At 41.2% G+C, this 27462-nt stretch overlaps 1 protein-coding gene across 1 annotated transcript; it reads left to right on the forward strand.

Moving 5' to 3' along the window:
* BMP3 (bone morphogenetic protein 3) lies at window positions 1-27462 on the forward strand. The gene is made up of 3 exons (XM_038401058.2): window positions 1-1064; window positions 15205-16115; window positions 24140-27462. The coding sequence occupies exons 1-3, from the start codon at window positions 755-757 to the stop codon at window positions 24329-24331; spliced, it is 1413 nt and encodes a 470-aa protein (XP_038256986.1). The 5' UTR covers window positions 1-754; the 3' UTR covers window positions 24332-27462.

Consider the following 27462-nt stretch of genomic DNA (forward strand, 5'->3'; position numbering starts at 1 on the left):
CCGCCCCCCCCCCGGGTGTTTTGCTTGGAAGAGGGCGGCGGGAGGTCCCCCCCCGAGTGACCGAGCCGCCCGCGCCCAGCAGCGCCGCTCTCGCGCGGGTGTTGCCTGTGCGGGCCGCCTTCCCCCTTCGCTTTGCCTCTCGCTCGCGGCCGGGGCCGGCCGAGCCGGCGGCGCGATTGGCTGCGGGTGACCCCGCTCGGCCCCCGGGAGCCGCGCCGCGCCGCGCACAAAACGCCGCCAGGCTGCGCCCGCGCCCGCCGGCTGCGATTTCAGCCTCCGCTCCGCCGCCCCCTCACCCGCCTGCAATAATAATAATAATAATAATAATAATAAACCACCGCCCCTCCACCCACCCCCCGCAAAAACAACAACAACCCGCCCCGAGGAAGGGGAACCCCCCACCCCCGAGCTCATTGCAAACACCAGGCAAGGCGGCGACGCGGGGGTTGCTTTTCTTTTCTTTTCCTTTTTTTTTTTTTTTTTTTTTTTTTTTGCACGCATGCCTTCTGGTTTTAAAGCCTCCTGCCGGCAGGATCCCGGGGTTTGCAGCACCGAGCCGTAGCCCCGCTGCTGAGCGCAACTTCTTCCCCCCTCTTTCCTCTCCCCCCCCCCCCGCCGCCGCCGCCGCCGCCGCTCTCTGGCCGGGGCGGGCGGTGAAGCAGCCGCGGGGCTGGTTTGCGGGCGACCCGCTCCCGGGCGGGCGGGAAGGGGGGCTCGCTGCACGCCCGGCTTTCCAGAAGGGGGGCTGGCCAGGATGGCGGGGGCGCCCCGCTCGCTGTTGTGCCTCTGTCTGGGCTGGAGCTGCCTGTGCCTGGCGCTGGGGGACCTGCTGCGAGCCCACCTGGTGGGGCTCCGGAGGAAGGCTGCCCTGGGAGCGGTGACGGGCGGCCAAGCCCGGGCGGCAGGTGACCCTGGCCCGCCGCCGCCGGGCGACAAGGTCTCGGAACACATGCTCCGGCTCTACGACAAGTACAGCGGCGCCCGGCGCCAGGAGCCCCCCAGCCTCCAGCCTCCGCAGCTCCGGGAGGGCAACACGGTCCGCAGCTTCCGAGCCCTGCCAGCGGGTGAGTAGTGACCCCCTCGCTCCTCGCCGCCCTGCCCCGCAGCCCCGGTAGGTGTTCGGATCCCAGGGCGAGTCTCTCGCAATTGTGTGCGTCTCCCGGGCTGTCAAAAGCAGGGGCAATGCATGGGGGAAACAGACCCCCCCCCCCCCGCCGCCTATCTGAAATGTCAGGAGCTCTGAGTAAGCTCCAAACCTCGTCTCTCTCGCCAGCAGAAGTTGGTCCAATAAAAGATAGCGCCTCGCCCGCTTGGAAAGCCCCACAGAGCCCTCTTCCCAAGAGGCAGAAACTTCTAAGGCTGCCTTACTGGACCCCCTAAAGGTGACCCCCACCCCCGAAACCTGGGAGCCTCTCCCTCCCACTGAGGCTTGGTAGATCTATATCCGCTGTGTGGCTGTGGCTACTTGTGGAGGGTGGGAGGAGAGAGGTGAAGGCTGTTGGTGTAGCTGACTGCGCTGTCATTGAAAATGCAATTGACACTTCATGCGAAGGGGCTGGGGGAAATGTAACGGGGCTTTGCGCTGGGTATGAGCACTAGAGGGAAGCATGTTGGTCTGCAGAGTGAGAATAATCCAAATTTTAAAAAAGCAGAGAAGCTCCGTATGGAAACAGTTTACCTATAAAAAGAAAAGGAGGACTTGTGGCACCTTAGAGACTAACAAATTTGTTAGTCTCTAAGGTGCCACAAGTCCTCCTTTTCTTTTTGCGAATACAGACTAACACGGCTGCTACTCTGAAACCAGTTTACCTATAGTCCGAGATTCCTTTTTCTTTTGGGGGTTTGGCTTTGGTGTGTGTATTTTGGGGGGCTGGCTGTGCAATACGCATGCCAGAGACCTTCTAGCCGTACCTTAGCTATAATCCCTGTGGTGATATGTGCGTATAATAATCGCTGGATCCTACATGAGTTTAGAGATGGATGCTCCTTTTTTTAGCAGCTGGAGAGGTTAATCCCGGTCTGTTTCAACACAGCCCAAAATAAGCTGTTTAGTAATGCATTTGCCCCCGCATATAAAACCAAATATATATAATGTCAAATTGATAACACTTGTATCCAGTTCGAGTAAAGGAAATGTCAAGTAACGTTAATAAATGATCCTGCACTGTAGAAGTCAATCAGAGTTTGGCCGGTGACCTTAGTGGGGACTGGATCAGGCCCATAATTTTTAAGGTGCTGATAATGTTCTTCTGCTGTCTGAAACCACTGTGAAGAGATTTCCCCAAAGCTCTAACATGCACAGCTCCTGAAAAATCCATTCATCAGTGAAAGCTGTAGGATGACAATATAAATACACTCTGGAGCTTTACTGGCCAAATGACATTTACAGTTAATATACCGTTTAGACTTTTCAATACAAAAATCCCCTCTTTCTAGCTGCCCTGACTTACACCATCAAATCAAACTGAAGTTGCACGTTTCAGTTGTTGAAAGCATTAGGATTACCTGTGAGCATACGCTGCACTGCAAACTGCAAGATGTTTCTGTAGTATACGGGATTTACGGTTCAAGAAAGCAACTCATTTAAAATGAGCCTGCTCAGGAGAATGAAATAGGCATGCACATTAGGCTTCCCAGAGTGGGGGCCTAACTTTAGCATGTGCATGAGTCTTTGCAGAATCGGGGCCCTAGAGTACATCATGTTTAAACTGACAGGGAACTTCAGGGTCTGTAACTTGAAGGTGAAAGAAAGAAACAAGTAGTGCTCCCTACACATATGCCAATATGTCTTCTGATGTAATGCATACCCGCATCATATAGATGGTTTAATTAGTGTATTATCTATTTTGTTCTAATTATATACATTTATATTGCTAATGCTCCTATCCCTCTGGTAGCCCAGTGCCATGTGTGATACAGTACAACCCTGATTAACCAAATATCATGGGGATTGTGTCTAATCAAGGATTTGCATAATTGAGGGGATTTTTGGTGTAATTAACAGGTGGTGGGGACATCAACTCTCTGCAACTTCCTGTTATCCAAAAGAGATTCAAGTTTAGCTAAGTTGTATTGTATATCTCCTATCAAGGGTTATCCTTATAGGTGTTCTATAATTCCCATCGAACTCAAGGAGTGTTTTGCATATATAATAACACTGTAAAGTGGCTTTGGGCTCTCTCAGGCAGCTAGATATAGAAATATAATTACTTAAAGCTGATTTCAGCAAAGGTCTATTTAGTAACAAATACAGGAAGAAGAAGATGGTTTTACTTTAAGTATAGTCATGCATACAGAATAATTTACCCCTCGGGAGCTCTGTTAAATGGAGTTTATCTCTTTTGGCATAATTGAGGTTTCGGCCTTAAACTGAAATGCACCAGTAAACCTATCAATATTGAAAGTCACTTCTTACTCGGGAATATCTGTCTAAAGAGGGGAAAAAAAGTCTACATTGCCTATTTTGACACTACTTTTTGGCTTCATGTCCTTTGCAGTTAGTTTCTTGCCATGAAGTAGCACATCGTTGATGGGCTAGGTTTTGGGTTTTTTTAATTCAGATCTTTAAAGAAAAAATGAAAACTTGAAAAATTGCACATCTTTGCTGTTATACAAATAAGTGAATACCTAAATATTTCCAAAGCACATCGATGGGACTCAGGCTCTGAAGTCACGTAGATGCTTTTGGAAATTGTACTGTTTGCCCAAGCGTGTTTGTATGTTGGCAATCCACCAAGACTGTGTACCAAAAGAAGCAGGTGTTAACAGCAAAGGGGAAAAAGTATCCTCGGTTCCTGATAGTTTGGCTATCTGGTCATTTCAGGAGCTTTTAATATGTAGGGGTCAAAAATAAATGCTGGAAACCTGAAATATAGTGTTGTGATTCCAAACTATTATATTCCATTAGACTTCTCCATCCCTGCAATATGTGCCTTGCTATAGACACATTATAAAGCCTCATTTACTAATCAAATATTTTTCATGACACTAACTGATCAATGCTGCTGTCGTTTCACTTGCAAAAGTCCCAATGAAATCATTGTTTGGGACTTCACAACCGCCTAAGAGAAGTAGTTCTCCAACTCCCATTGCAATTCAGTTAGCTGGCTGCTGAACTCCCCCAAGGCTTCTTTGAAAATCCCAGCTTTTGATTCTTTAAAGGCTACGGTATGGATTGGTTGTTAAGGACCTGATTGTGCATACACTGGGCATAGTGCAAACTACTGTGAGTAGCCAAATTCCTCTGGAAGCAAGAGACTTAAGGCCCAATCCTGAAAACATTCATTACTTGTTTACTACTGTGAGATGGTCTGTCCAGGACAACCCATAATAAATGTTTACAGGGTCAGACCCTAAATCTGTTGGTGTCGGAGCCTGTGGACCTGAGGTATGTAAAGATTTCCCTACACTGTTCCAATTAAGCTGCTTCTGTACGGTTTTAGTGCTGAGGGACAGGGAATACCTACTTTAAATCCTGCCTGTCCTATCTTTTTAAAAGCATGGTCTCTTTCCTAACATTAGTCTTCATATGCAGCAGGCTGCAGCCTTCTCAATGTTTCCTATTGATGCACATGGCCTGATTCTGAAATATGCTGAAAAAGGGAATGATACAATCCAGACTGAGTGGTATTTGCTCCTTTAAACGCACCTGATTAAAGATATTTATTGTTCTAAACCTAGAAGGCCTTTGGTTGAAATCCCATCTCTGTGGTCTTTCTGATTATATTTATACTGTTACTTGACTGTGGGTGGCAGCAGTCCTATGAACACACTGTTCACTCACCCCTTTCCTCCTTCCCCAATGCTTTCACAGTTCAAGTGCCAAAGCAATAAATTTGAAGTGGTTATAAGTTTTCTGACACTTTTATAAGTATTTATGCAAAATATTTAACCAGTTAGGGGTTGTCTTCCCTTTCCCTTAGGATACAGCAGCTCATTTGTAAGGTTATTGATGGCAGAAACTTGCAGTTCTATAAAACCTTAGATCAAATGATGGGGGAGGATGGCAGGGGGAAAAAAATCTTATATTTACTTAAGGTTAAAAATAGTTAATATTTGGCTTATAATGCAATAGAATTAGGACACTGACAGTATTTCCCTTTTGAGCTGTTTTGTTTCCAGATTCTGTCCTTAGCTTATTAAGACATTCTCCATGTAAATTTCAACTCTCCCTCTCTTCCCCCGCCCCCCATTCCTGTTCATATGACAGTATTTAAACCTCATTGCCACCGTTCCCTCGATAATTTAGGATGATGTCCCTAACTGATAAGGGACTGATCTTTTACTCATGAGAGCAGTAAAGCTCTCATGGAAATCAGTGCAGGTTTGCCTGTGTCAGTAATGAGGATGGAATGGGGTCCTTAATAGGACCAGAGTAAGAGTTCAGAAAAAGAAATTTCCACAGATCTAATTTACAGTGGAACTGAGAAAGGAGGTAGATTAATTTTTCTGAAAATAAAATTATCAAAAATAGCAAATGAGAAAACATATGGAAGTTCTTGAAAGCTTGCTGTCCACAACACTTTACCTTCATTAAGAACTTTTGGCTACTATACAATTTTGATAACATGACATAAAGGAAAGTTCTTTGCTAGATTTCCAACTAACCCAGCTGGCAAACATTCTGGACTTTATAAAGATAACACATGTAGTCTAATGAGTCCAAAAATTGGGTACCATCACTAGAAATCCTACCAATCTTTTAGCCAAACAAAAGAAAGGGCATCACTTTTGAACGCTGAAATCTTACAAAGCGACAAGGGCAGTTGAAAATATGGATTAAAAAATAAGTAATGAAAACAAACTTCATGATTATTGTCAAATTAAAACTTTGCCTGCTATGGGTGGAGTTTTCAGAAGTACGTAAGGAAGTTGGGATTGAAGAGTCCACCCTACGCTGAACTGAAATCTTTTGCTTATAGTGGGATAATCTTGCAGTGGCAGAGAAATGGACTGAATTACGTAGTTGTTTTTCTTTTCTGATTTTGATGTTTCTTCACACCTTCTTTTTCATTTAGGCAAATAAATTTTTTTAAAAATACAGTTAAATAAACTTAAAAGTTTAATTGTTGAGTTTTTACATCAGTCAGTGAGAACCTTAAAAGTCCCTCACCAAGTAAAAACAATGAACTAAATTTAAATACATGTGAGAATATACATCACATATGATGCGTCAAATTCTGGCACAATTTCCTCTCGCTGACTTGAATGGAGTTACTCTTGATTCATCCTGCGTATGAGGCTAATCCTGCATAGGATTCAATGGATGTTCAGTCATTGATCTCAATGAGAGCAGGATCAGACTGTAAACTAGAGAGCAGTCAGAAACGTATAGTAGTGATATATTCATGGGATGAAATCTGCAGTTCTTGCTCGGGTAAAACTCCTCATTTGTTTCAAAAACAAATTTTGCTGGAGTAAGGCAGAGAATAAGGCTTATAGTTCTTTGTCTCAGAACGTCCCAAAAGTGAGTTATTCTACATACCACATGAGCTAGAAGATTTAAGCATAACAAGGGGTAGATTAAGGAAATGTACAGTTAAAGCTGCAGTACTGTTCTTAGTTTTATAAACATAAGTCTGACATGTAAACTTGATTTTAACTTAATGGTTTCTTAGTGCTAGTTAAGTGCTGTTGCAATCACATTTGTAAGAAGAGATAGGAGGGGGGAGAAAAAACAATAAAATACCAACCAAACGAAAAAAAACCCACCTGATTTTTTTGATCCGGTTTCTAGGACATTAGGGGATCAGCTCTTCAACTGGTGTAAATTGGTGTAGCTTCATTGATTTCAATGGAACTGTATTAATTTACACTACCTGAGGTTCTGGCCTTGAATACAAAGTTACAACCAGGAAAAAATGTTTGTCTGAGTTATCAATCTTGGAAGATGGGACTTCTGAAATGCAAACTAAAACACCTTTACCAGAGTATCATGAAAGGGGATACCATCAACTTGAAAGGGAGTCAGTTTTTTTTTTAATGTGTTTAAAGTGATTTCAGGTATTACATGAGCCAATTTTTGTGGTTTTATAACCACCTTTTCTTATTTTTAAGACTGTTTTCCTTCCCTTTGTTGTGGCATGAAATACCCACACACGGACACCTCGGGAAACTGAGTATAGTGAAACTGACTAATCATTAATTGCAGTCAGACTGAAAAACAAAATAAAGAAAACTCTACTCTTTGTCCTCTAACCTCTTTCAGGGGTCATTTGCAACAGCAGCTTTCAAAACATTCTGATAGAAGTGTGACCTATATATATTTTAAGTTGTTGGTGACCCCTTGAGTCCCACCACTTCAGATGAAATACAAACAAAATCGGGTTCTTTGCATAAGAAACTTGAAAGGTGAGACATTATGAGTTAGCAACATGGGGCCTGGCACTATAAACCTTCTCTGATTGGAAATTGATAGGAGCTACACAGGACGAGGGCTTGCAGGATCATGCCCAGAATTTGTTCTGGTTGGTGTAGATTCTGTTCTTAGGCTGGATTTATTGACTGATGTACCTCTATTGACTTCAGTGGAGTTACTCCTGACTTGCACCAATGTAAGTGATATGAGACTCAGGCCTTATGTGTTATCTAGTTGAAAAACCCATGGTTTAACCAGTTTACTGATATTAGTCTTTGTACTACATTAGAGTACACTCGCTATGGATCTGATATTCTTCTCCCAATGGTGTAAATAAGAAGTAACTCACCTGAAGCAAATTTAATTACAGTACTGTACAACTGGTGTAAATGAGGAGAATCAGGCCCTAGATATCTATCTATATATATATATCTATCAAAGAGCAAATAAAATCACCCTTATGAAATTGGGATGAAAATCCACAAGCCCAGGCATGAAAATCTACTTATTCACTTTTACAGATGATTTTATACATGCCAGCAGTTACTTTACATGTGGATTGCAGTATTGAATCCATATTATCCACTTTTACAGATGATTTTACACACACACACACACACACACTACCTCTGCAGTTACTTTACATGTGGATTGCAGTATTGAATATTACTGGAACAAATCTTTTAAAGAAAGAAGTCCACAGTTCATGGATGGGTACTATAAACCATATATTACTTTCAGAGCCGGTATGACCTCTGTGTTTAATTTATAAAAGACATATCATTTACTCGCTACATAGTATGTTTATGATGTGTAAGATGCATATTAAAATCTTTCCAGTCATAAAATGCCTCCTGTAATTTAGTTACTGAGCTTGCATGTTTGTTGCTTTTCTGAGTTTTTTTTATTAAAGCTATTATAACTTTAATAGAAGGGTGGGTTTTTTTTAAATTCTAGGTATCAACCATCAGAGCAATATTACAGCCGAAATTTCTTCTTTTAAAAAAAGAATCTGGTGCTCTGTTTAACAAAATTGGAAAGTTTTATATTTTACATGGATAATTTAGAAATAACTAAATTAATTGGGGAGTTTGGGAGAAGGTTGATAGGAAGGGATAGGGTAAAGTTAGGGGGGAAAGAAATTTGGCATCAAAAATTGTATTCCCAGCCTTGAGATCTTCTGTTCCAAGTTTCACCTCAGTTGTGCTATGAACCTATGAAAACAGGGTTTTATAATGGAAATGCTGATACATTCTTAACTATATACTGGTGCAAGTAAACTGCTTTAATATCTAATTTAAACTATGGATAATGATGACTGTATAGCTAAATATCCCTCATTATTGCATCCTTTTTCACCCATGGGATAGATTTAGCAGTCCATAAAAATGTCAATATATCCTCTGTAAAGGTAAACACACCACATGTTAGTGGACTGGTTCCAGCTTATTGATGCCTGGGAATGCCCCTTGTAACATGAATACGTTTATGCTGGTGATGTCAGTTTTCGCAGGCATGCTGCCTTTTTAAAAATACTTCTTATGCCAGTAGGCAGCACAAACAGCTGTGGGCTCTTGTGGGAGGAAGAGAAAGCACAACAGTTGCCTTTGAAGAATCCTCATGTACGAAAAGGTACCACACAGTGCCATCAGGGATCTGTTTCCCATTTGAAGTATGCGTAATTTCACTAGCATGTCTGATATCACTGTGTAGAAACTGGCTATGTCTACATTACCGCGGTAAGTTGACCTATGCTACGCAACTCCAGCTACGTGAATAACGTAGCTGGAGTTGACGTACCTTATATCAAGTTACCGTGGGGTCTACGCTGCAGGGGGTTGATGGGAGAAAATCTCCCATCGACTTACCTTGCTCCTCTCGTCGGGGGTAGAGTAGAGGGATCGACTGGAGAGTGATTTGTAGTTGATTTGGCGGGTCTTTACTAAGCCCACTAAATCGACTGCCAGTGGATCTATCTCAGAACATCTATCCCTGCCACAGTGTAGACCTCCCCTGGAGGCAAATGCCGACTTGATTAAGGGTGTTGTCTACAAGTGTGTCATACTAAACATAGAATATGTACATATTTTGTTCTACTTAGAGGGAACCTTCCTGCTATAGATCGCACAAGGCTTACCCGTCTTTGTGGAGCTCCATCACTTGTGCTCTTACAGAAAGGAGTGCGATTTGGCTCCAGGGGAGCTTTGCCATTGATTCCAATGAGGTCAGGATTTCACGCAGGAAAACTGAGACAGAGAAGTTAAATGTCTTGTTCACTGTCACATGGTGAGTCAATACAGACTGGGAGTTGAGGCTGGGTGAGTCTGATGCCCTAGTGATTGGACCATGTGTGCCTCCTCAGGATGAATATAAGCAATTAAGTGTGTTTGTGCTGTGTCTACCACAATGTGGCTCTGGTCCAGATTGGGGCACCTACATGGTACCACAATACAAATAATAACAATAAGCATGTTTGAAATAAGCCTGATAAGTAATAACAGTAAGCAAGTTCTTTCTTGTCCATTGCAATTTACAAGGGGCTGAAAACCATAAGGCCTGATTTTCCGAAGTGCTGAGCATACAATAGCAAAATCTGGCGACTTCATTTACGTGCCTTAATGGGAACAAGCTTCTCCTTTTAAATCTGACCTTGTGGTATCTAGGTGCCAGCGGAGAATCTGGCTTCATATTTTCAGCCAATAAACGGATCTCTCCTTCTGATTATCAGCTTCAGTAACCATATGCAAATCAGTAATGCTCAACTGTTGTAAGACATCATCTCCCAATGCTGCCTGATCCTGAGAGAAAGCATTGGCAGGAGTATTGGCCACCAGGCCCATCTCCAGTATTGTAGACCCTCCTCTCTGGGCTTTCTCTCTTCGGCATAAAATACCCTGAGATGTGTATTCAGGTCTGTTGATGAACATTTCATACACAACTGAATAGCAACAGGGAAGGATTGACTATGCAAATAGGCAGTGAAGTGTTCCGCCGTTTTGTTTGATGTGGAAAGCATATCAAAGGGCTGTTATGATGCCATCCCTTGAGAGTGCTTAGATTTTTGACCTGTAGAATTATTTTGTTTGAGACATAAACTGCTGTTTCAAGTAGATTATACTGTATGTAAACTCTTTAAATCCTCTTATTGGGAGGAGAGAGTGTGGCGTAGCAGATAGAGCACTGAACTGGGGCTCGGGACACCTGAAATCAATTAGCAGCTTTGAGATCAACTGATGAAAAGTCCTGTATAAGAGCTAAGTGGTATTATCAGGCCTAATTTCTTTTAAACTGCTCTGCCATGTAAACGGGAGTCAGGCCCAAAGTGTCTGTCTTTTTTTTTTTTAATTATATTTATTTTACAAAGAAACCTCTTAGCCATTATTCATATGATAAAGGCCAAATCCTCAGCTGGTGTAAATCAGTCTGACTACTGAAGTCAGTAAGGAGAAAGGCTGATTTACACCAAAGGCTGGTCTGGTTCATGACTGTAGAAAGGAAAAAAAAATCCTACAGGACTTTCCTATTCTGTAACATGCTCCTCAGTAGCTCTTGACTTTAATCAAGAGTTTGAACTGTAGTGTTTGTGGGAGCCAGTGCTTAGTAGCTTATGTTCTTTGGGTTTAAGTGCTGCTGTCTCACTGTGAGATGGATGAGAGTTTTACCTGAGGAAAAAACTGCAGGATCATGTACCTTGTGGCTAAACCCTCTTTTAAATCTTCATCCTTTGTTTGATACTTCAGGGGTTTATTTTAATTTGTCTGCTGCCCATGCTTTGAAATCCATTATCCCTGTTGCATGAAGGGTGAATTGGACTCTGTTCCCAAGTGATGTCAAACCAAGACATACATTTTTGTGTATTTTTTGTTTTAATCTAATTCAAAAACCAAATACAGAACACATCAGTGACAATAGCTAATAATCAGCCAGCATGAGTTACATACAGGTGGGAAACTGGATTAGTTCCTTGCAGTCTTTCCATAGGTGGGTTGTATGAAAGCAGCACCATCTATTGGTAGCACGTGATGTTTGATGGTAAAAATTTTTTTTGTTATTTATTTATTTATTTATTTATTTATTTATTTATTAAGTAAGAGTACAAGAATGGCTTGTCTGGTTTTGCTTGTTAATCAAAATAAATATTGCCCCCTTCATGTGCATCACAAATCAGTTAGTTTTTTTTCTTTTTTAAGCAAGAGCAGATTAATTTGTGTTTCCATTTTCTTTTGTTCCGAGATTCTGAACTACCATTTTTGTTATGAATAGAATTGCTAAAATCCAAAAAGAAAAACTTGACTCTGCATGTAAAAATAAGCTCATACAACAGATACACTCATAACATAATTGTCCCTGTGAATAGATTGATGTAATTAATTATTTGTAGATGTATTTATTATTCACTTGTTCATACAGACCCCAACGGAGATCAGGTGGTCATGTGCTAGGTGCTGCACAGACAAGTAGTAAGAGAGGCTGTGCCTGCCCTGTTTTTAAAACAAAATAAAGTAGGATCTAATCTTGGTTGAAAACCAGGTGTTCAGGTAATGATTCATAGACACAAATTGGGTGAATCTCAAAGCATTCTGCAGTTTAGTTTATTTAATCTAAGCACCTGGAAGTTGACCTACCTGAACATCTCGAATCCACAAAACCCATCAGAAAGCATGTGAAAACCGGTTCTTGTCTGCATGGGATTCTTAGTTTTTCCTGCTGGGTCAGAAGTTTTGCATAAACTATTCTTCCTTGCCTTTGCAGAACAATGAACATAATAGAATAGATGTTTTCCATCCCTTAACTGTGCGCTACCCACTTTTCCTAAAACTCTTGGGCTCTATTAGCAAAAAATGGGAAAGAGATGGGCTAGGTGTGGGTTTTTACTTCATTTGCTGGCTTTATTCAGACCTTACTGGCAATTTTGATGTTGCCAGTCAGAATCTGGAAGCCCAGAGTTCCATCTTCCCCCAAAACCCCAAACTTTTTGGAACATCAGAGGGGGGGAAAGTGTTGATTTGCGTTCAGTTGAAGTGCTTGGGCAAAGGTTAATATCAGCAGTCACTTCCTTTATCCAAAGACCTGCTCATCCCTATTTACAGGGGCACTTCTGGATTTTATTTTGTCACTTCTTTTAGATGAAGGAACTCTTTCAAAACCCTGTGAGCTAAAATCCCTCCTCAGACTCTTGAGAAGGTGGATTGCCATGATGTCAAAGAAGGTTTAAACTTAATGTTCCCTTGTTTTTCTAATGTGTTGGTTTGTTTCCAGTCCTTTTGGGGGCTGTTGCTGTATTTTCCATACAGCCCAATTTTACAGCTCTCCGGTGTTTCTTAACGCTAGAATCTATATTTCTGCCAGTTTGACCAATATAAACGTCATCGCAATCTGAGCATAGAACTTGTTTTAAGGAAAACCTGCTGTTGCTTGTTGCGACCCAATGGAATCACTTTTATGCTGATAATCAAAACACAAGCTTAAATGCCCTGGTGACTCCGGGCCCCTGTTGTAGTGTGTCTTTGGGTGGTGCGAGATACCTGTTAGACTGACCTCTGTAGTTTGAAAGCCATGGAAATCCCCCTTTCCACAAGAACTTGCTCACTGGCACGGCATTGTGGCTATATGGAATTATTGCCCTTGGTTTGTTTCCTTGTTGATCATGCGTACAGGAAAGAGGGTGTGTTTGACCCTTCCACTCCAATAACATGGATGTCTTTTCTCATTAACACCTTGTTTCAGATCTTGATTCTTCTTTAGCAGCCTCCTCCTATCTCTAAAACATTATGCACGGGTTGTTTTTGACTTCTAAACCTTGAAATGTGACATTTAGTGCACTGGATCAAAATGTGACCTGCTTATTCTGGAGGAAAGTTGATGCTGTGGACTGTAGTCTGCATTAAAAACAGGATGCTGTAAGAATGCCGTTAATTTGTAATAAAGATCTGTAAAATATCATGTCATGGATTAGCCAATTGTGCAGAAATATTTCTTCTCTTATTGCCTTACCCAAGATACCTTACCTTAAAATAACCGTACTGTGGCTCCTGATGTACTTTCCTGGGCTGGTGGGACTAGAGAGAAAACCTTTTGCTTTTCCACATCTTTAGAGGCTTGCTTTGTTTTTACTTGGATATGTTTTTGATCATTCTCCTAATTTTGTAGTTGTTGCTGTTCCAATCTCTAGCCCAATGGATATGTAGTGCTCTAACACAGTGGCTCTTGACCAGGAGTACATGTACCCCAGGGGTACACAGAGGTCTTCCGGGGGTACATCAACTCATCTAGATATTTGCCTTGTTTTACATAAAAAGCACCAGCGAAGTCAGTACAAACTAAAATTTCATACAGACAATGACTTTATAGTGCTATGTATATGATACACTGAAATGCAAGTACAATATTTATATTCCAATTGATTTATTTTATAATTATATGATGAAAATGAGAAACTAAACAATTTTTAAGTAACAGTGTGCTGTGACACTTTTGTATTTTTATGTCTGATTTTGTAAGCACGTAGTTTTTAAGAGAGGTGAAACTTGGGCTATGTAAGATACATCAGACTCCTGAAAGGGGTACAGTAGTCTGGAAAGGTTGAGAACCACTGCTCTAGCATGCCGGGAACCAATCTACAAATACAGGGTGAAATTTACCCTGGTTAAAGGGCCAGCACTAGGGTTCTATTCTGAGTGAGATTTGCATGATATGTAGACTTTGTGCCTGGGCCCTGATGTAACAGAACACTTATAGCGCTTAACATTTGTTTTTTAGTTTTTGAAATTCACAATATTTTTGAAGAAGTGTAACACATCCCAATTTATATTAGTAATTATCCTGGTACATTGTACACGTACGTTTCTGAATGACCTCTAGACACTAAACAAAAAATAAAGATCAAAAGTATTGTCCCCATTTTACAGATGAGGAGCTGAGGTGCAGAGAGATTAAGGATGGAATTTGCAAAGGCGCCATTGAAATTCAATGGGATTTGGGTGCCTAACTCAATTGGGCACCTTTGATAATCCCAGCCCAACTGGTTTGCCTGAGTCACACAAGAAAGCTGGGAATTGAGCCCAACTCTTCTAAGTTCTAGCTCATTCCCTACACCTATCCTCCGTTGGTAGGAAGATGTTAGGGTTGAAGCATACTGGTAAATGGATATGTTGAAGCTTAAAAAGACTGATCTGAAGCCCAGTGTAGTCAAGTAGGAGTCTTTCTATTGACTTCAGTGGGTTTTGGATGAGGTCTAAACTGCAACTGCCCCTGCCAGACCTCTCCTGGACAGAGAAAGAACGTTTGTTCTCTAAGGATGTCAAGCTAACCATTTGCACACATGCTAAATAAACGTGCATTAAAAATACACTTGGCTGTCAAATTCATGGATGTTCTTTTGCAGTCTTCGGTGTATCCTTTTAAGCAATCCTGCTTCCTGAGACATCGTTTTCTTCCTGACCTCAGAAAGGTGCAGTGTGGATGCACTCATTGATATGTGCTAGGCACTCAAATATTCTAATGATGTATAAGTACCTAGTTAGTTTCCAAGTTCAGTCAATCCTTGGCCTCTCTCCTGAGGTTGCCAATAAAACTGCTAGTTGCTGTTGAATTTTCTGTGATGTGGACACTTGGCCAGTGAGAACTGAACAGTAAAGTGCGTTCTTTAAAATCGAACGCAGGATGGGGAGGACTGTGTGGGGATTGTATATTCAAATGTAATGGTCCGCTCCTGCTCCCATTAAAGTCAATGGGGAATTTTCCATGGGATTAGTGAAGATAATACAAAGCAACAGGTAACACTGGCCCTTTGGTCTTTCGTGGTGGTAGAATTTTCTGTGTTTTCATGTGAATATTTATTCTTCTAGGGAGCCCAGGAAGCAAAGAGCCACATGTTTTTAATCTGACCTCCCTAACCAAGTCTGAAAATATCTTGTCAGCTTCGTTACATTATTATATTGGGGACCTACTAAATGCTACTTGGAGTTGTCCCCGATCCGGAGGCTGCTCTCGTCATGGACACAGGAAACCTGAAATTCAAATAGATCTTTCAGTGTTGAGCTTTCCTTCTGATGGGAACCAAACTCGAACCCTGGGACATTTTCTAATAAATGTTTCCACAGCTTATCGGGATGTCCTTTCCTGGCAGTGGAAGGACATTACTCATGTCCTGAGTGAGGCAAAGCAGAATGATGAACTTCTGATTGGTGTGAAAATGGCCTTGACTGGCCGCTATTCCTGGAGGAGGATGCTGTCCTGCTATGAACCTTACATCCTGGTTTACGCCAATGACTCTGCTATTTCAGAACCAGAGAGTGTTGTTTCTAGCTTGCAAGGACACCAAAATTCCCTGGTTGAGGGCTTCCCCAGACCCGAAAGCCACTCAAAGAGCATCCTTGGTGAACAGCGACAGAAACGTTCCACCAATATCCTGTTGCTCTTGCAGAACAACGAGCTCCCAGGTGCTGAGTACCAGTACAATGAGGATGAGAGATGGGAAGACAGGAAACCCTACAAAACCCTCCAGCCGCGGCTGGCAGAGAGGACAAAGGGTAAGAAGAAGCAGAGAAAAAACAACCACCAGAAGAGCCAAACACTCCAGTTTGATGAGCAAACCTTGAAGAAGGCAAGAAGGAAGCAATGGAACGAGCCAAGATACTGTGCGCGGCGCTATCTCAAAGTGGATTTTGCAGACATTGGCTGGAGCGAATGGATTATTTCCCCTAAATCCTTTGATGCATATTACTGCTCAGGTGAATGCCAATTCCCCATTCCAAAGGTACAGTATTTTTTTTTCCTCGCTGCCTTTTTCTCCTATCTTCAGGAAAACATATCTAGATTTTATGAACTGCACATGTTTGTTTACATCAGTAAAATCCAGCTTGGCTCCTATTAAGCTCTAGACTGTAGTAAATAAGTAATATTTTATGTCTGTTCTTTAAGGGATGGTTGTTAAAAAATAGCTAATAGGAAGTCAGAATTGCTTTATGCAAAGATATAAAATCAAAGTACTATAGAAGAATTATTTTTGTCCAGAGTCCAAATGTGCTGTAAATTGCTTATTGGGTAATAATAATGTGTGAACTGGTGACCGTCCAGTTTAATCAAGCATAATAAAGGACTGATCCTGCAAATGCTTATGACCAAGTATAGTAATTACCATACTGAGTTAGTCCCAATAGAAACCAATGAATGGGACCACTCAGAGTAGTAAGCGCTATTCTTGGTAGTAAATATTTGCAGAGCAAATTCTCTAAAGCTCTAAATTCTCTAAAATTTCAATTCTCTAAAGCTGCTCTGAAAGCGGCAGGGGGGTGTAGAGTCCTAGAAGTAGATGGGACTCTGAGGATCAGCCCAGGAGCTAATCAAATCAAAATCATAACAGTCATTTCCTAAAGAGCTGTATCCTCTGTCCAATGCCATCCTGAGATACATACATAAGCACAAGGGACCTGATCTTGGAACCCTTACTTTAGAGTTGCCCCTATGGCTTTGAGATTATAGGTATGAGTAAGGATTACTCTGGTGAGTAAGGGTTCTATGATCTGGCCCCAAAACTGTTGTATGAACTTGGCTTCTTGAAATCAGTAGGCCAAATTTATTTCTGGTGTAGCTCTGTTGGAGGGTCATGCCCACATCTCCCAGCCTTGGATGCAATATGTAACAAAGACCCAAAATGAGGAGAGGGGACACGCACAAATTATTCCTAGAAACTGGAAACTACAGTAGATGTAGGGTTCATGGTTCTTCCCATAGCCTTATCTTCACCATTTTCTCTTTTTCATGTAACTAATGGTCAGCACTGAAAGCAAAATGATTTCAAATCGGTGTAAAATTTTTCAGATTAATCAGAATGATGTCTTTTTTCAGTGAAAGATGGATGAGATGTATGGTAACATCCAGGATAATTTAGTCCGAAATGGGCCTGCTCAGGAAGCCTTTACTTATGTAAGCAGTTCTGTTGATTTCAGGGAGACTGCTCACCTGAATTAAGGTTGCAGGATCAGCCTCTAAAACTTTTGAGGGCTGGCTTCAGTTTTGTGCCTTTGCCAAGAGTTCAAAAGGAAAACGAGGTTTGGAGTGTTCTTGTAGCCATGTTGTTAGAAAGAACAGGTGGGGGAGGTAAGCTCTTTAATTGGACCAACTTCTGTTGGTGAAAAAGACAGGCTTTTGAGCGCCACAGTGACCTAAAGAAGAGCTCTGTGGAGCTCAAAGGTTGGCTCTTTTACCACAGAAGTTGGTCCAATAAAAGGTTTTAACAAGATGATTGTCTTTCAGTGGTAGTAAAACATTCTACTGGGTCTTTTTGGCCTCTCCCTATGTGATTGATAGCATCCATGTTCTATCATGCCTGTATCCCCATGTATGGGTTTGAAACAGACCCTTAACTTCAACAGGAATTTGACCTGGACTTTTTCCATGTTAACTTTAAGGACATTAAGTTATAACAATGCCCTGGGCATCACCCTGGTTAAGGCTGTTTCTGCGCTTCTAATTTCAACCTTGTTTATAAGGTTTTTAAACGCAACTGTAAAAAAAAATTGATCTGGGGATTGACCTTGTCCCGAAAGCAAATAATTCACATATGTAGCAATATTTGAAATAGATTAGTGTGGCTATTTTAATTTACAGGAATGCAAAAACAAAAATTTTTAAACTAATTCTCTCAGCTGCTCCTTCTATCTGAAAGCACATTACATTTTAAACGAACTTGGGCACGTTGTGAGCCGGTAATATGGGCAAACAGATGGATTTTTGAAAGAAGTAAAACAAAGAAGGAAAACAATTTTAAGCTGCCAGTTATTCTGTATGAGACTGCTCCAAACCCCACTGGAAATCTGCTATTGACTTCTATGTGATTTGGATCATGTCTTACAATGATGACACTATTTTTCTATCTCTGGACAATAATTTGTTCCCTATAAATGCTACGCTTCAGCGTGCTGGTGTAGAAGCTGCATCTGCATAGTTAAGTGGACCAGTTCCTTGGACGTTGTTTAGGGTCTCTAGATTTAAAAAAAAAAGTATTTTCTTATGGCTTCGTTCTGCAGGGCTCCAGATCCTCAAATGTATTTAGGCACCCAACTCCCCTTAATTTCAATGAGAGCTAGGTGCCTAAATACCTTTGAAGATCTGGGCCTTCAACTCCCAGTGAAGAGTAGCTCAGCCCTTGGTGGAGTGTAACAGTTCACATACAGTAAGTAACATGCCATTTCAAAATTGGCGCCCATTCAGAAACACACATTCTCCTGATGGTACCGTGATGGCTTGGTAAGAAGGCAGCAGTGCCATGTAGCGGGTAAATGGCACGTATTCAAAACAGACCTGATCGAAAGCCCATTGAAGTTAATAGGAGTCCTTTCATTGACTTTAGTGAGCTTTGGGTCAAACTTCATGTACATAAGAACGTGCACCTTCAACAACAAATGAGCTTTTGCAAAAATACGCTTAAATACACCATAGGTGCACAGTGAGATTGTCAGAAGCACTTCTTGCCAGCTCTGCTCCCACTGAAGTCAACGGTTTGGCCAATGCTGAGAGCTTCTGAAAATTTCACCCACGGTTGCTGCTAAATGCCTGTTAACATAACAAGCAAGTTTCCTATAAGGATTTACGGTATATTTTTTAAAAAAAATATGGAAATCCCGAGATAAAAGAGAAGTCCCTTTATCCCACACACTGCCAAACCCCAGAAAATGGAAAGGGTAATAAGAACATGCACTTTCTGTACGTAGCACCTTCTTTGTGTAGCACCCTGAAGGGCCGTAAAACACTTCACAAACCGTGGGCCTGATTCCCATGGCCATGCACCTCTGGTAGTAAAAAGCAAATGCAACCCTCCCATTCTGCTGTGATCATTTTATTATCAGAACTAGTTTGTATTCACTGCCTGAGTGTTAATCACTACAGGAGGTGGAAAACCTAGAATAAGGATTACTCACCACCAAACAGGGTCTAAGGCATCCGTTCTGCACTACATATGCTGCTCAGCAGTCTGGAGGAGGGGAAGTGAAGATGAATTGGTTTTAACAAAGCTGTTGTTTGATGTGTAGAGAAGCTAAAGGGAGACAGTGTGCTTACCCAGCCTTCGAAGAAGATTTCCCATCTTTTGCCAATTTACTGGAGAAACCATAGTCGTTTCTTAACACTCTTCTTTAAACATTTAGAGTCAAATTCATGCTCAGTGAAAGCAGGTGAGAGTCCATGGAGGGTTGAGCTCAGTTGCATAAGGTCTTAATTTGGTTCTGAGAACTAAATGCACTTCACAGTAACGGTTGCTATTTATCGTACATATTACTTTGTGCTCAGTGGTCCCAACTGAGGTTGGGGCCCCATTGTGCTAGGCCCTGTACAAACAAATAAGAAAGAGTCCTTGCCTTAGAAAGTCATTGCCTTGCCTTAAAGTCTACATAGATGAGATGAACAAAGGAAGGACTACTAACCCCATTTTACAAGCGGGTACATGAGAGACAGGGAGATTAAATGACTCGTCCAACGTCACACAGGACATCTGTGACAGTCATAAACTAAGCCCAGATCTCCTGAGTCCAAGGTCAGTACCTTAACCACAAATCCATTCTTCATCTCTGAACATATTTTAAAAGGCTTGGTACAAATGTAGGGCTTGATCCTGCATTTCTTAAGCATGCAAAATTCCCACTTTTGGGGTACATAAGGAATGTCGGATTGGCTCCTTAACATAAACTTAAATGTGACCTTTGAATAACTTTCCTGTGTATCTAGTTTATTATGGAAGTAGGTGACAGTGTCGTGCCTCTGGTTCCATGAAAGTCAACAGCAAATTCCCACTGATTTTTGGGATCCAAACTGTGCCTGGTGTGCACATGTGCAGTGTGAAATACAATTTGCACCAGGTGAACCAAAATCCACTTTGGTTTTCTAGTGAGAATGAAAATTCAATACATGACAAGGAGAAACAGGTAGCTTGAGAGCCATGTAGTATTCTTGATCCATGCGCATGACTCCCATTGACATTCATGAGAGCTGTGTATTTGCAAACGGATACTGTAGCCATCAGGTAATACCAGAAATTCATCTGTGCTTATGGCTCCACAGCGGTCCCTCGGTGAAGGAGAACTGAACTCCATCTAGTCTGGTTGACAAACCTGTTGGGTAATTAACAAAAGATGTGCCTCTTCCCCTCCCACCCCCATCCCAAATTCCCAGCCTTACCCTCTCCCTGTTTCGGTTAAATGGTTAGAGTGCTGGCAAACCCACATGTGCTGAACTTACAGTATACCATAGAGCGTACAGGCCAGACAGTCCCTCTCCCAGGTCAGGAATGAAAGTTTGTCGCTGACATCATTCTCTCCACTCCTAATGCATCTATAATGAAATTCAACTGGGCAGCAAGTCTCTCAAGGATGCGTGCAGCTTAGCAGGTGCAGCCCTAACCACAGCTGGACTCATTCACAGATCTGGCCACTTGGAGGTTACTGGGTTTTTCCCTTATGCCACTCCCACTTTAATAGAAAATCTCATGTGAGATCCAGCCTGCTTTTCATTAGTAGGAACCAGACAGAACAGGCTGCCTTCAGGCAAAGATGATGTAACACTCCCTATGCAGGGTATATGCCAGTTTAACCCTTTCTGTTTGGAATTTGAAAATGCTCAGCCTTGGCCTGACTCTGCTGCCAGTGAAGTTGACCTTTGACGTCAATGAGAGCAAAGTTAGCCCAAGCCTGAGTGTCTTGAAAATCCCACCCTTAAGATTTAGGGGCTGTGTGTTTTTTGTGGGCTAGAGGGTAACACACAAGACATTTCAGATATTTAAGGAAATAGGTGTGATCTGCCCAGTACCAAATAATGTTGACACTTACGAGACCCTTTGCCAGATGATCCTCCACACCCAAAGCTCTCTCTGATGCCTAGGGCAGCCCATTACTCTGAGCACCTTTGGAATAAATCTTGTAAACAGACATGTACTTTAATCTGTTTAATTCAGAGTGTTAATGAGATGCAATTGTATATCTCAGTGCTTCATCTAAAGTGAGTAGTCCAGGGTTTGAGTTTAAAACCCCACCCAAACAGTCAGATCTACTGATTAGCTGAACCAAAACCTCAGCTATTAAGGACAGGCATTGTACCATAAACCAGTGAATCTCTGCTCTCCTCTTTTATATGACATAATTATGGCTGATAGTTTCAAACTTGACCAAAGGAAACCATAAGAGTGGGGAGAAATGCAAAGTCTTAAGGAAACTAAAATAAAACACCAAATAGCAACTTTGTTAGAACTGATTAATCTTCACTTCCCCTCCTTCAGATAGTTGAGAAGCATTCTTAGTACAGAACGGCCGCTACTTTACACCCCATTTCAGTGATGGTGAGCGATCAGTGATCCTCTGATGCCTTGCACCTCATGTAGTGAGTTTGTGGTAGCACAGGTTCCCTGACTGAAGAGCCATTCAGGGCTCCCAATAAGAAGCTGAGCAAAAATATGAAAATCCATTTTCAATTCCTATCAATCCAATAGGCACCGTGGATATTTTATCAATAATAGGATTCTTACTGATTTTTTGGTGAGAGCAACAGGGACCCTAAGATATTGAGAGCCATAAGCGCCCCTTGATTTTTTTGTGCAGAATGCTCATTGAGAGCTGTGTCTGGAACAAGGGCAGAACACAACCTTAACCTTATCTATCACCTGCTTTCTGACTTCAAAATTTATACAAAAATCTTAGGTTGTGGGAGCACTGAAATTTTAAAATGCTCTATAAAATGTTGCAGAGGAAATCACAATCTCTCTTTAAAAAGCTGTCTCGCTGCAGGATCTATGAGTCTGGATAACTGTACTTTTGAGGAGTCCCTTTTCAACCATATTTGGCTTATGGCTGTAAAGAGGGCTCTCCTTAGAATTCCTGTCTTTTAAGGCACTCCATCATGCCTGATTGCACTGGGGACATGGAGGTCTGTGGTAGGTTTTTTTTTCTATTTAAAGTCATAATAATGTAAAGCTTATTGAACTTTCCTGCAAGAAATTAAAAAGGGAATTTGACAAACTCTTGTTTTTTTAAAAAAAATAAAAAAAGGGGTCTTGCTGCTGGTAGATACAGAGTGCTTCCTGAGGCCCAGATCCTTTAAAGGTATGTAGGCGCTTAACTCCCAGAGATTTCAGTGGAAGGTAGGTGCCTAGACATGTTTGAAGTTGTGAGCCTGACTGCCCTCAAATCTAACTACCTTAAAATGGAGTTTAGGGAACTCAGGATGGGTCCCATGCATTGCTCAGTCACTCAGAGTGCAGGGATAGATCCTCTCATCTAGAGAAGAAAAAAAAGTTTGGATTATGTTAACCCTAACACAGAAACAACAGTGGGATGTTCCCAAATGGATCCTTTTGAATCTTGCATCAAATGGTTCCTATGCTCGTTGAGAATAGTTCTAGCAACATGATACAGAAAATGTCCATTCTGACTCATTGTGGTTGGAATTTAAGGATCACCTGTCTCTGAGATAAAGCAGAAGAATACAGTTGGCATTTGTTTGCTTAAATGGAGGCAGGTTGCAGATCCCTGCACATCACCAACTTAATTACAGGTAGATATTCCTAATTATATTGTGCCTATGACATAATGAGCCAGAATCTCCAAATTTTTCCTGTGCTTTTTCCATGGAAAATCATTTGGGCCTGCAAATCGGGTAGTTAGATGTCTCATCCCTGAGACTAATTTTTGCAGACACAAATTCTATCTTTTGTGTCAGGAAAATTGCAGGTTCTCTGAATATTTGGCCCAATGAACCTTGTTGTATACATGCCTGACATTTGACTAGGAGTATTTTTAACTCCGTGATTCCCAAGTTTTAGGTCTGAGATGAGTTATAAAATGAAGTTCTGAATATCTTTCTTAAAGGACAGTATCAACAGAAAAAATCATATTGTTGGTTTTTGCTGTATTACTGTATTTTCCTGCGTTACTGGTATGGCTAGTTAAGTTACTGAAAATGAAAGTGTCTTTAAAATCTTGGTCTAAATTTTACTCATATTAGACAATGAAGTTAGCTCAGTTGATTTTGTTTTCTAGTTATAATCAGTGGTCCAAATTCTGCTCAGTTATAGAAATGTAATTCCAGGTATCTTCAGGTTTACACTAGTGACTGAGAGCAGAATTTTGCCTTGGTGTAAATAGGTGTACTACAGAGTGGGTGAATTCTTTGGGTCTAGTTGTGCAATGATGGTATAAGTTACCAATCAGAGGTACATTTACACCCACTTGAGTTGCTTTTCTGACTAAAAAGAAAAGGAGTACTTGTGGCACCTTAGAGACTAACAAATTTATTAGAGCATAAGCTTTCGTGAGCTACAGCTCACTTCATCGGATGCATTTTTCTGACTAAGTTACATCCGGCATATAATTTACACCACCATTTCCATCAGTACAAAGTGTCTTGGTCTATGTTTCTCATGTAGCCGTTGCCCCTAGATGGGGTGTGTCTCTTTAAAAGGCATCTCCTGCAAGAAGTTAAGCCCACTTTCTTCAGAATAAGGAAACTCTAGCTGAATTGTAGAGCAACAGTGACACCTAGTGGCCAGTAAAATTAATCCAAGCGTGGTATTCCCTGAAGATATCCCCAGGGATATAACATGACGATTGAGAAGTCTTTAAAAGAGGTACTCAGAATTGCTTCCGCTAGCTAGCCTTTTTGGCTCATCGTTGTCTTTCTTCAGGGAATTGGCTATATTTTGACCCAAACAATGAAGAACAGTGTTACCATGTAAACAATACAGTTCCATTTTAACATACACCTTATAATTTCCTTCTTTTCTTGTTCTTTTTTCTGCAGGTCTTGAAGCCATCAAATCATGCCACCATCCAGAGCATAGTGAGAGCAGTTGGGGTCATCCCTGGTATTCCTGAGCCTTGCTGCGTTCCTGACAAAATGTCTTCTCTCAGCATCCTATTCTTTGACGAAAATAAGAACGTAGTGCTTAAGGTCTACCCCAACATGACAGTGGAGTCCTGTGCATGCAGATAACATCCCAGATGTGCCCTTTGAAATGGCTAAATTGAGCTGTTGCTTTTTCTTTTCTCCCCCGCCAATGCATTTCATTCAAAAATAGATTTATAAAAAACCTGAATAAGAGAGAAGATACTGAATGGAGATACCCAGGCAGGGGAACTTAAACTTAAGTCACCCTTGGGTCCGACTGAGAAGTAAGCTTTGGCAACTGGGACTAACTATTTCTGTTGTAATGTACAAACGCAAAGTGAAATTTACAAAGGACTGTTCAAGATTTTCTGGAACTGGCAGGATGACAACATTGATTTATTTTTGTACAAGGCTTTGAAAATGGCAGCCACTGTTTGATTTTTTGTCTCTGTTCTTCTAATGACTAATGGGGAGGGAGATTAAGAAATACATTATACATTTGAAGCTAGGCCTTGGGTTACTGAACAGCTCAGCAGGTGCTAAATAACCTGAACAAATCTAACTGATCCTAAGAGCCTTAGAAAATCCAGCTTAAACATTTATTTTCTTGTTATGACATCATTGATTTTGCGTGTATATTCATTTTTGTTTAGCATGTTCTTTAGAGTTCAGCCCATGTGACATTCCTCCCCTCAGTTTAGATGATCTAAGTCCCAATTATGCTACATGAAAAGTTGTGATGTCACACAGAGAGGCTTTTCTCTCATGCCAGAGTATAGTGGGAAACAGTTGACCCAAAAGCCTAGCACAGTGATTTTTCAATCTGTGGTCCACAGACCCCTGGAAGGGTGCAGATTATGTCTAAGAATGCTAAAGGGATTCATACCTCCATTTGAAATTTTTTAAAATTTTAAAAAAATCCATATTTGATCCAAAAAGTACATCCATAGCTGCTATAACAAGAAACCCTGACCAGCTCTAGTCACTAATCATTAGCGAATCTGTCAAAAAGAAAATTGCATAGAGCGTTAGTGAGCAGCTGAGTCAGGAGTTCTGATATTTTTCCTTTAGGTTTAGGTGCCAGCTGAAGAGACAGTTTCTTTCCCATCTCTTCCCATGTAATATTGTTGATGGTCATTAGGGGATAAGTTCTTTATTGTGATATGCACCCTCACTTTCCATTGAAGACAATGGGAGCTGTTCATCTGTACCTGAGGGTGGAATTTGTCCTAAATTTATCTTTGTAAGTATTGCAGTGTTTTTCCTTCTACAGGGCAGACAATTTGTGCCATACACTACAGTAGGGATGATTTATTTACCAATATCCTTCCAGAAAGCCTGCAATTCTAACAGTTCTATATTAGGGAATTGTTATGCAACTGTCTTAGTCAATGTATGTATCTACATTTATTAGAAAAAAAAAAAGGCTTTTATTCTTGTTGTTAAGGAATGGGGACTATTTTATGCTATTGACTTCATTAACCTGGAATGGGGAAAAATATTATTCCACAGCAGTTTGGGTGGGGAGGGAATGTTAGAAAAGTCTTATCCTAGGTTTTCTATGTGCTGTGTGTGGTTGAGAGAAAGGGAGTGAACAACAGACTCATGAGCCTAAATCCTACCACAATGTAAAAAGCATCTCAACCAGATAGGCAGGCATAATTTAGGCAGCCAAGAGACCCAGACTTCTAGTAATGATGCAAAAGAAGAATATAGCCTTTGTCAGTGTAGGGTGTAAGCCTGGAGCCTAAGACAGGAAAGGGTCATTGCGTCTGACCAAAAGAAGGAGAGACTGCCACAGGATGAGTTTAACCGGGAGGAGTATGCCTCAATGAACAGTGCCATTTTAACCTGGGTTAAGAACACACCTTCTATCTGCAATGAAGACATGCTCTCAGTTACAACAGTCCAAGCCAGAGCATCCCCATTAACATCAGTTACTTTGAATTAGCGGAGGCATGTAACAGAGCACCATCTGGCTGTCACTTATCTGTTTCATAGACTGTCTGGGAACTTACAACTTTTATGTGAGTTTCAGGATTTTGGCTCCATGTTCCATCAGTTCTGTACCTGCAAAAGCAACAATAAAGAATTCCAAACCACCATAGAAGTGTATCAAATTAAAAACTGCTACCACAATACATAACTGTTCAGTATACAAACATGAGAATTGGCCTTTACCAGCTCCTAGAAGGAAGTCAAACATGATTCTCTTCTCTAGATTTTTCATATTCAGTAGAGCAAGGAGCTGACTTTGAACATGGTTGTTAAGCAATCCAGGCCCTGGTTCTTGCTGTTTCCATTCCTGTCAAATTCTTATTAAGAAAGGCCTTCAATTTTCAAAGGGTACATGAGTTCATAATTTGCTTTTCAAAATGCCATTGCAATCAATGGTCCTATTGGCTTCTTACAATCATCCAGTTGTACGGCACTGTTGAATGGTGGAATTTCATTTATCTTTGATGCCCCTTCTTGGATACTAGTAGTGATTAAGGGTAAAGAAAGTCCTGTCCTGCCATTCTTATTTATGTGACTAGTCCCATTGATTTCAACAGATGTCCCATAGAATGCTTTTCCCTGTCTGAGGTTAGTATTGGCCATATAACAAATTTCCCAGCTGACAGTTGCAGGAGAATCCCAACCGGAAGTGGTTGACACCAGACCACTGTCACCCCAGTAACTCATTACATTTTTAATGCTAGTATTCATTCTGGCATCCCAGCCTCAACCACTATCTGAGGTCCAAATTCTGCTTGGTGTAACTGAATGCAGAATCCAGACCTAATTAATTATAAGGTCTCAAACTGTATCCAACAGTTGTGTTTTTTAAATGTTGTGACTTTTAAAACAAGGGTCACATTCAGTTGATGGTGGAAGTGGTTACAGCATCAGTGGCTTAAGTTAGTTTGATGTTTGCAACTCTATTTTGCCTGATTCTGCTCTGATGCTCAATTTCACTGGTTTAATGCCATTGACTTCAAAGGTGTTAAACCGAATTTGCAGTGGTGTAATTAAGTTCAAATTCAAACTATCATTACAAAGGAAAAATAACCATCTCTGACTCTATCAGATCTACTACTTTCTCACCTGTGTCCACATGCACATTCTGCAATCACCCCAGGAAACCCTTCTCTCGTTAACCATGGATAAGTGACAGAAGTTTTGTGCACAAAACTTTTTCATTTGTACTTTCCAGTGAAAGTTTCTGAATAAAGCAATGTCTCCTTAGCCATTTA

The sequence above is a fragment of the Dermochelys coriacea genome, chromosome 4, assembly GCF_009764565.3.
Source record: "Dermochelys coriacea isolate rDerCor1 chromosome 4, rDerCor1.pri.v4, whole genome shotgun sequence".
Lineage (NCBI taxonomy): Eukaryota > Metazoa > Chordata > Testudines > Dermochelyidae > Dermochelys > Dermochelys coriacea.

What these genes read in the sequence shown, in the direction of transcription:
- BMP3 (XM_038401058.2), top strand. Translation starts at nt 755, where the DNA reads ATGGCGGGGGCGCCCCGCTCGCTGTTGTGCCTCTGTCTGGGCTGGAGC. An exon ending in CTTCCGAGCCCTGCCAGCGG is followed by an intron (nt 1,065 to 15,204) that starts GTGAGTAGTGAC and finishes TTATTCTTCTAG; the next exon opens with GGAGCCCAGGAAGCAAAGAG. An exon ending in GCCAATTCCCCATTCCAAAG is followed by an intron (nt 16,116 to 24,139) that starts GTACAGTATTTT and finishes TTTTTTCTGCAG; the next exon opens with GTCTTGAAGCCATCAAATCA.